Raw genomic sequence first — 9,996 nt, forward strand, 5'->3', positions numbered from 1 at the left:
GCACTAAGACCCTCCTACTGGTTCTGATTGGTTGTTTTGGCCTGGAATGTTGCATTACTTTAGCCAGCAATAGTAGTTCAGGGAAGAGGTGGAGGAGATTGATTGTTTTCACAGATTATCTGTCTCATAACAAACTGTCACAACAGGGTGACAGCTTTAACAAATATGGAGAAAACATTTATATTTTTATTGAAGTTATGTACTGCAGCTTGAATAAAATGCAACCACATAGCATTTTTTGAGATGTCTGGATTGTTTTATGTATATTTTGCATGTTGCCTATGACTGTTGCTCGTGGCGAGAAACATTTCAGTAAGCTAAAACTAATAGAAAAAATATAAGTAACCTACTTGCATATTGTATGCAAACCGTTGGATGTTAAATTCATGAGCAGTAAATATTGTGCTAGTTGTCAGTATTGGACCAAAGAAAGCAAGGCAGTTGTAAGCCTTTAAAATTGTAACGCTTTTGGTGGATCAGATAGACTCAAGAAATTGTAACAGCAGCTGCGTGGGCGGGAGGGGCCCAATTAAACTTTTTGTCAGGGGGCCCAAGATTCCTGGCAGCGCCCCTGAGATATGCTGTAATTATATAAAACTGTCAGCTGCAATTATATAAAACTGTCATATAGCTGTCTAAAATTTTTTTAAATATCTGACCATTTTCCATTTTTACTCAAGATATGTTTGAGTGCCTTGGCTGAAGATAAATTGATTATCTGATTGTGTGAGTGGAAAAACTTCAGTTGTTTCCATGAGGTAAAATGTGTTTGGATACCAAGTGGGGAAAGAATTGCATGTTTTCCAACAAGAAAAGTCTTTTAATAGAAAAACACTTCATGCCATGTTACTTGCAGACCCAGAGCACTACATGAATAAACAGGAAATCAAAAACTCCCTCAGGACAGCCGAGTTTTAAAACATGCCCACATACAGATAGAGCATCCTAGCTTCACTGATTGTTCTCTTTTTGGAAAAGGGGATTTTACCCATAGAGTACTCTTTGACTCTGGCATGGGACTCTCATGTAGGGTTTTAATCTCAACACAAAGACACTTAAACACGTCTTAATTTACGAAAAGGATAAACCTTTCTCCCCACTTCTTCTTAAACTGTTCAGGTGGTAAATAAGAGTCCAGAAAAGTGAGAGACACTATTTATGTTTTGGGCATACAAAACTCTACAGATCACTTTTCTACTAAGATATCACTGAAAGTTTTTTGAGCCAACAAAATAATTTTTAAAAAGCAACAATTTTATTTTGAAACTTTTATTCAAAAATATATATACAGATTTTGTTTTTGCCACCCATTTGCTTTGAACTTCACAATTTTGGGCCTTCATTGTAAAAAACTAAGACACAACTGATAACATTTATTGGGATTTTATGATAGATTCACATAAAGTAGGCCGTTGTGGTAAAGTGTTCGGAAAATTGGCTTTAAATTTTTAATACAAGTAAAAAAAAATCTAAAAATAAAGGTGTCTTTTGAATTTGGCGTAATTTAGTATACCTTTAAATAAAATCCACTCCAAACAACAAGCTGTTCCTAATTGGTAAATAGAGTTCACATGTGTGTAATTTATCTCAGCTGCTCTTTGAAGGTTACACAGATTTGCTACAGAGTTTTAGAGAAGAGGCCATAAAGTTCTAGAACCTCAAATAATAAGGCAGGGGGGCTGGATATAAACGCATACCACAGGTTTGAGATTTTTATATAAAAATATAACTTGAAAGCCATGAGTGACTTTTATTCCACTTCAAAATTATGTGCTACTTTGTGTCGGTCTGTAACATTCAGTTCCAATAAAACACATCTAAGTTTGTGGTTACAAAAAGGCCAAATGTTAAATAGATTTGGGAACATGGAGACATTTACAAGACATCCCCGGTGGAGGAAAAAGTTTAAAATGGGTTGTTGCTGTTGTGTTGAAAGTTGACTTGTTTTCACTTTCAGCACCCCATAATGAAACAGTCTTTTGTACATTATTATAAATAGGAATCTTAGAGGGATTTTTAGGAAAACCTCCTTCACTTGCTTACCCTCCATGAAATGATTAGGTGAAAAATAAAAGCATTTCCTCTGCTGTTTCTTACAAACACCAACCCACACATGCAGATTTGGTTCGCTTGATTTATTCGTTCATTTATTGTTTCACACAACATCAGACTTTTGGAGTGTTATGGCACGAGTTTGAAGCTTGCAGTACAGTAACTTGACATGGTTTATGATCCGACTCAGACTGCTTGTTGAGTCCTAAAAGATACTCGGGAGACGGGGTTAGATTAGACAGTTCGGGTTTGTGAAGTTTGAGGGAATGTCACTAATTTTTTTCTGCTTTTATTTGGAGGAGGATTTATTTTGGGGTGTCAGGAACAGGGACGGGGAGCTCAGACATTTTGGGTGGCCTTGTCAAAGAGCACTTTCAGCTGCTCCTTGGAGGTGGCCTCTTTCTGTTGCATCAGGTCGGCGTGCCCCTTGGTGACACCCCAGCTGTCGGGTTTGGACATCGAAGGACAAAATGGCCGCCCGGAGGCGGGCTGTAGTTTCTCCCAGTATTCCCGACGGGCCCTACACACAGGACCAGATCCCATTAGTTTACACATTGATCCTTTTACTGTTATTCCCAAAAGGGAAAGGATTTAAAACGTAATACTTTAGAGAATTATCTACCTGGCTCTGACCCAGGGCTTGGTATGCAGCTCCAAGCCGGTGCCCCATTTGCCGTGCTTCTCGGAGCCGGCAGGAAGGAAACCCCGCTCAGGTTCCAGCTCTTCAGAAACAGCACGGATGTGGTAGGGCTCAAACCCGCAGCACCCGCCGATATAACGAATGCCGGCGTTGTACGCATCCCGGGCGTATTTCTGCATCTCCCATCTGGTCAGGATTCTGGGCTCCAGGGCTGTCGGGGAAAACGTATGCAAATGATTCTGTAGTCGCAGTTTATTGTCAGTGGGGCTGAATGATACGGCTATAATAATAGTAATAATAGAGAAACTGAAACTGACAAAAACAATAGGTTGACTACCATAGTCAAACATGTTAAAATCAGCTGCAACAAACCTTGTAAATGGCTCAAAAATGCAGCTAGGAATTCTATAATTCCTCTGCCTACATCCCCCAGAATGCTGTACGGCTCTAGCGCGTAGTTCAGTGGCATTATTGAATATTCTATCCGACGTGTTATCTGCTGATATTGATTACGTGTCTATCGCGATAGATATTGCTACTGATTTATCGGCCAGCCCTAACTAACTGTCGGTGTCTGTGGTGAGAAGTTGAAGCGCTCACCGAACGGGAACTCGGGAAGATCGATGAATCCCTGTCGGTTGCAGTCGGGAGTGTGGTAGCCCAGCGGCTGGGTCATGTAGTGGGCCTTCAGCCCGGCCTTTTCCACTCCCTCCTTCATCAGCTTCACGGTCTTCACGCAGGTCTCTGGGTCAAAGTGGCAGTTGATGCCGACAATGTTTGCCCCTGCGAAACAAATGAATAACTCTGTAACGCTACTACACTGGCAAAACAGTGTTTGTTTGTTGTTGGTTTTTTTTAACTTTTTTCCTGCAATGGTTAATGTTAGTGCAGAAGTATTGTTCTTATTCCAAGAAGTAAACATTGTTGTTTTCCGCCGTAATGTGTTGAAATCACCAGCAGAGGGCAGCACAAGCCTGCCATGCTGAAAGTTAAACTTGAAACAGAGTAAAAAGTCAGTGACACCTATAAGTGTTAGTCCTCAAATATGACATTAAGTAAGAAGCTACATTTTTATTTGCATGACCTGTATTAAAACCGAGGTTTCATGCTGTAAACTGCATTCAAAAACTGTAAACAAAATAAAATAAAATAAAAAACAATAGGAAACTGAACATTAACCAGAGGCAGTAACACATACCTTAGAGTGTTGAATTTCAGTCAATTTTAGTCAGCAATTCATAAAGGATGATTATGATTTTCAGACTGTTGTTGATTTTTTGACAACATGAAAGTTATTTGGAACTTCATCTGCTCTCAGGATGTTAAAAGATTTTGTAAGAGTTTTCTAAACTGTCATAAGTTTGATATAAATTGCCTGAATGAGGGTGACAAACTGTTTAGGAGTTTGACATAAACTGTGTAATATAAAAGGTGAGTCAATGGTCCAGTAGAGGGAAAAAACAGATATCTCTTGTACATCGCTGATTTGTAGGGGGGTTTCTATCCCTATTTATTTGTTATTTACAAATCGTTTATTCCAGGAGTTTGTGCCTCTGAATAAATCTCGTCCTGTGCCTTTAGTGCACTATACGCTCTTCTGATTTGTGAACTGATTTTTATTGTCATTGTCTTTTCACAATAAGTCATCTTTGTTGTTCGGCAATACACCACACTACATTCCTGCACAAGTGTAATTGTACGACACTATAAGCAAAGTGCCACTTATGACTGAAATACAAATCTAAATACGTCTGCAGAGACCACTGGAAGAAAACACTGGCAGCTTTAAATCCTTAACACCCTCATTTGTAGGCCACATATTGCATTCCATGGTTTCGAAACCAAACTTTGACTTTCCGCAGCAGAACTTTGTGATATGAAGACCAAAAGCAACACTGGCCACATTTAGCCACAGTGCTTACATAATCCGGTCAGGTTAGGAATACATTTATTTTGAAGTTCTCCATGTGTGGTTCAGAATCCACAACCAGGACATAGGAATGGTTTTTACCCGTCAGGCTACGACATGACCGGTTATGAAAAACCTTGTTACCTGCTTTCACAAGCTTGACGGCGCATTCCCCAGGACTGACTCCATTCAGGTCTCCCTCGGGTCCGATGCACAGAGTCGCAGCCACGGGTTTTCCAGAGGTCTTCAGAACCTGAACCGCCCACTCAGCCTCCTCCACGTGCTCAAAGTACTGAATGGGGCAGAATGGACGAGGAAAATCTGAGTTACAATCTGTGACGATTCTTAGGAATAGGAATCAAAGCACTTGAGTGCAGCAACAGTTAGGTGTAGTTCTGGTGATGTTTGCACCTTTGGATTTTCAGAATACAACTCACAGACAATCGGTAAAGTTTCAAAATTATAGGCACCCCTGGAGCAGTAGCACCCCCATAAGATTTTCAGAAGGTTGGAAAAAAAATTTTTTATAAAAAAGTTTGTACAAATTTTAGGGGGGCACAACTAAACTAAAACTAAAGGGAAAAAAAGAAGTAATAATATTTATTTATATTAATCCATCCATCCATCCATTTTCTGTTCACCCTTGTCCCTAATGGGGTCGGGAGGGTTGCTGGTGCCTATCTCCAGCTACGTTCCAGGCGGGAGGCGGGGTACACCCTGGACAGGTCGCCAGTCTGTCGCAGGGCTATTTATATTAATATATATTTAATTTTAGTTTTGATTTTATAAATTAATTAATTTATTGGGTTCTACAACAACTACAAGATGACTTTGTAAGGCTTTCTAGGCCAACATTTTTTAAGGGGAGGCCATGGTCCCCCCTTGCCCACCTTTTGGGGACGCCACTGCCCTGTTGAAAATGTGAACAAAATCTGTTATGGAAATGCCAATCTGCGTCATATTTCGATTTAAAATATCCTGGTATGTGAAAAGAGCTTATGATGTCACACACTAACAGGTTTTCCAAGAGCCTTTTGCATAAAACACAGGCCCACAGTATCACACATCCTTTACTGTACTTCACAGTACATTATAAGTATGGGCTTTTCCACATATTAAAGTTTTGCTTAAGTGTTTGTTGATGAAAAGCTCAATCGTAACCTCGTCTGACCAAAGCGCACAATTACAGTTGAGGATCATCTAATTAACAGGAATTATTAGAAGTAACTATCATCTTGACCCGGGATGTCGTCAAAGACAATTATCTTGCAACATGGAACTGAATAAACACTGAAATGATAGATTATGAGATTATTCTACTGCAAAAAAGGTGATTAATTGTAAGGCTTTCTACCCACCTTTACAAGACATCTCATTAAATGTAGAGGGAACTACACCTTAACAACTTTCATTATGAAAATAATTGCTTTTGTTGCCCTCTTGTGGACATAATCAGTCCACCCACCCTCAGTCACAGCAAGTGTTTAACCTCCATATGTTGTTGATGGATTTTTAGTTTGGGAGGGTTTTGTGTTTTTGTTTTGTTTTTTTGTTAAAAAAGGAAAATCCACACAAAGATATCCTCATTGGGATTTTAAAATGAGACCTCCTTTCGGTGAGGTGACAGTGCATTAACACATGTAACAGTTTTCAATATGGAGTATCCGGGCAGTTTCCCAAGGCGACATTAGAAACGTGGTTGGCAGTGTGCCCAAGAGCTACAAAATAAAATATATCTTTTCTGTTTTTTGTGTCCTGAAAAGGTTTGCTGCTACTTGTATGCATGTGTAGCAGAGTAAATTTACCCTTCCTTGTGATCTGGGCAGTAGCCCAGGGCAGCATTAGAAAGGGGAGGGGCACCCAAGAACTACAAAATATATTTTTTCTGTCTGTGGTACCCTGAAAAGGTTTGCTATGTGTAGTGGAGTAAGTTTTACTTGCTTGCTGAATACTGGAAAACTAGGTTATCTGCTTCCTGCTGAAAAAAATAAAAATAAATCAGACAATTGTTTGCATTTTAATTGGTTGGGGGGGCGGAAGAAGGAGGGTCTTGCCCAGGGGACTATTCCTGCAAGAAACTACTAAAAAAAGTTGGTCATAATAATAAAGTCATTTATTATCCAGAGCTATACGGAATAGTTTGTCCACTACTGGACTGCTAGGTGGCTCAAATTTTAGCTTGACTTTACGTATGAAATACCTCTTTGTGTTTCAGATTTTCACGTCTTCTCAACACCAGCTACGTCTTGTGTCCGTCACATACCTCTGCGATCAGGAAGTCGACGTTTTTCTTGACGAAGACGTCAATCTGCTTCTTGAAGATGGCCTTGACGTCTTCCTCGCTCTTGCAGCTGAGGTACGAGGGCGTCTGCGAGACTCCGCCCGCCACCAGAGCGTCGCCCTCGTCGGCCACCTCCCTGGCCAGGTCGCAAGCCGCCTCGTTAATTTGCTCCCCCTGAAGGTTCACGAGGAGAAAAAGAAACGCTTCACTTTTACATTTAGCTCGAGAGCAACCCTCATGGTACAAAGAGGAGCGTCGAAGCCCGATGAACTTTTTTGTACTTTATTACGTTACATTTATAGTTATAAATGTATTTTATTGTGATTTCATGTGATAGATACGGAAGAGGGCCACTGACAAAAAAGAATTCAGGCTTTAATTTTCTGAAAACGAAAGTCGGAATTCTGAGACTAAAAATTTCTGAGAGAAATATGTCAAAATCAATACTTTTTTTCTTAGAATTCTGGCTTTAATATTCTGATTCTTGGAGTCAAAATTCTGAGATTAAAATCTGATTTGTTTTATTTTTCAGTATCCCTAATCCTTCTTCCGTAGATATATAAACAAAAAGTGGAAAACACATTGTGCAGCCACCGATAATGTAACAACGTCATGTAATAAATTCCCAAATAATATTGCATTTTTGAGCCCATGTCTTTGATAACATCAGTTATAATGTTATTCACGAAACTTTGAAAAAATGTTTTATTTGAAAACATAATAACTGCAGCCAATAATGTAACAATAAACAAATGGACTGGATAAAAAGCTAAAGCTGGATAAAATGGTGGGCCAGATTTGGTCTTGAATTTGGTTCGAATGGCCTACTCAAAGTCCAGATCTAAAGCCAGCAGAAGATCTGTGACAGAAAGTAAACATCATCTTTCATTAATATAATTTAATAAAGCTATTTTGCAGGGGGGCGGGGGGGGGATCAGTATATGTGAAAACTTTCAGGAACTGTAGCTTACAGTGAAGCGCTGAGTGTTCCCTCTGTTCTCCAGTTTATCATCGCTGGCATAGAAGGTGAAGGTCTGCATGACGTTAGAGCCAGCTCTCAGGAACTCCCTGTGCAGCTGCCGCACTGGAACAACAAGCAGCTATTAGCACATCGTCTCCACCGGGAGTCCGGAGATTAGAAGACAAGAAGAGAAAAATAAAATAAAATGAAAAGTACGGAACCATGCAGTTTACCTGCTTCGGGGTATTCGGCCGCGGCCTCTGGAGTCCACGGCCCCGCTTTCACGTAACCTCTCTTCTCCAGGGCGAAGACAAACCCTCCGTCTCCGATGACCACCTCTCCTGCATCCAGGCGCTCCAGAATGCCCTGCGCGCGCCACAAGAAAGTTGCCAGAAAAAACACGTAAAACACAACGCTGTTTGACGTCATTTTAAATAATAAAAAAAAAAGTGCAAAAGAGTAACAACATTTTAAACTGAATTGTGCACATTACTATTCGGCTCTTCGCCGTGCGCCCTTACTTTCTTTGGTGCCATGGTCTCCGCGGGCGCCTCCTCTCAGCTGCACCGTTGCTCCGAGTCTGGGGGAAAGGATCCGTGAAGGCATCCATGCTGCATTTATAGTTCAAGACGGGAGCGCAACCCCTGATGTCACAGCAAGAACCGCCTGCAACCCCTCTCCACACGCGGATCGTCTTTCCAACTCCCTCCCTTGCTATTAGCTTCAAGTTTGCGCAAGGAATTTATTTTGGCTGCTGTTGGACGACAGACAAAATGTGTGATGTTGGCAAAAAAAAAAAAAGTAGCTGAGAAGAGAGGTGGTTTCAATGCTTTTCTTTTCTGCGCTCCTGGCTCCGACATGCCAGGAAAGCGCCGAGAAGATGATAAAAGCCCAGTCTTGTACGCAGCATGCTCTTACTTTAGCTCACGCTTCCACTGCGTGGCTTTTGTCTTGTACTCACTGATATGTGGTTCCGTTCGAAAAGTTGCACAATAAACAGCAATATTTTTGGTTTATTTAGCCTGTCAAAGCAAAAATAAATAAATATGAAAGGGAAAAGAGCATTCATTTTCAGTCTTTTTTTTTTGCCATGTTAATTAGTTCCAAATTAATTTATAAGAAAACTAAACAGCTTTCGAATTAAATATTACATTAGGAAGCTAAATTAAATGTTTAACATTGAGCTAAATAACTGTCTAAAAACAAAAAATATTTAGCTCATTAGCCAAAAACGTAGCTTTAAATTAAATATTTCGATTGCTAACTAAATATTTAGTTCCAAAGTAATTATTTATTTTCCTTACTAGACCTTTAATTTCCAAACTAAACGTTAAATTTTCACATTAAGCATTTAGTTAGCAAGCTAAATATTTAGCTTGCTAACTAAATAACAAGCAAGCTAAACATTTAGCTTAGCACTTAGCTTCTCCCGCTAAATATTTAGCTTGCTAACTAAATAACAAGCAAGCTAAAGAAGCTAAGCACTTAGCTTCTCCTGCTAAATATTTAGCTTGCTAACTAAATAACAAGCAGGCTAAAGAAGCTAAGTACTTAGCTTCTCCTGCTAAATATTTAGGTTGCTAGCTAAATAGCAACCTAAATACTCAGGTTTCCGTAACATGTTACATATTTATCTCGTAGCTACATTTAGGTTCAAGCTACATGTGTGTTTTTTTATTATTATTGGTATTATTATAATTTTATCACCAATTGTTTTCCTCTCGAGGTGTCCAACGTCTTAGCTGAGAATAGCACGTGCCGTTTTAATGGCTCTACCTGTAGACGCGCTCGTGGATGAACAGCAACCACTTCCGCCACTGCAGTCAAGAAAGGACACTTCCTGTTCATGTTTGATTCACTCTTTAGTTGCTTTACAGAGAGAAGATCGTCATGGGGATTTGTGTGGAAAATCTGGTGTATTGATTGATTGATTGATTGATTGATTGATTGAGGGTTTAATTATATATTGCTGGGAGAGTGGATGTGACTTGAATAAATAATAATTTATGAAGATGTAGCAAAGAAGGCTAACCATGACATGTTGTTCTGTTGGCACTTTTACAAAGCAAACTTGCCAGTTTATTTAAATCTTACATTCTAAGCAATTTAAAACATTTGAATGAATCTAATCTGAAACAGTCAAACAATCTTTA

At 39.6% G+C, this 9,996-nt stretch overlaps 1 protein-coding gene across 1 annotated transcript; it reads right to left on the reverse strand.

Annotated features, from left to right (window-relative positions):
* Window positions 1–2,120: 2,120 nt before the first annotated feature.
* bhmt (betaine-homocysteine methyltransferase) lies at window positions 2,121–8,520 on the reverse strand. Its single transcript, XM_028026016.1, has 8 exons — window positions 8,365–8,520; window positions 8,077–8,209; window positions 7,854–7,966; window positions 6,865–7,056; window positions 4,746–4,893; window positions 3,293–3,475; window positions 2,675–2,903; window positions 2,121–2,572 (listed from the first exon to the last, which is right to left on the reverse strand). Exons 1-8 carry the CDS (start codon window positions 8,377–8,379, stop codon window positions 2,392–2,394), a joined length of 1,194 nt encoding a protein of 397 aa, XP_027881817.1. The 5' UTR covers window positions 8,380–8,520; the 3' UTR covers window positions 2,121–2,391.
* Between the last annotated feature and the right edge of the window lie 1,476 nt (window positions 8,521–9,996).

The sequence above is a fragment of the Xiphophorus couchianus genome, chromosome 8 (assembly GCF_001444195.1).
Source record: "Xiphophorus couchianus chromosome 8, X_couchianus-1.0, whole genome shotgun sequence".
In the NCBI taxonomy this organism is placed as follows: domain Eukaryota; kingdom Metazoa; phylum Chordata; class Actinopteri; order Cyprinodontiformes; family Poeciliidae; genus Xiphophorus; species Xiphophorus couchianus.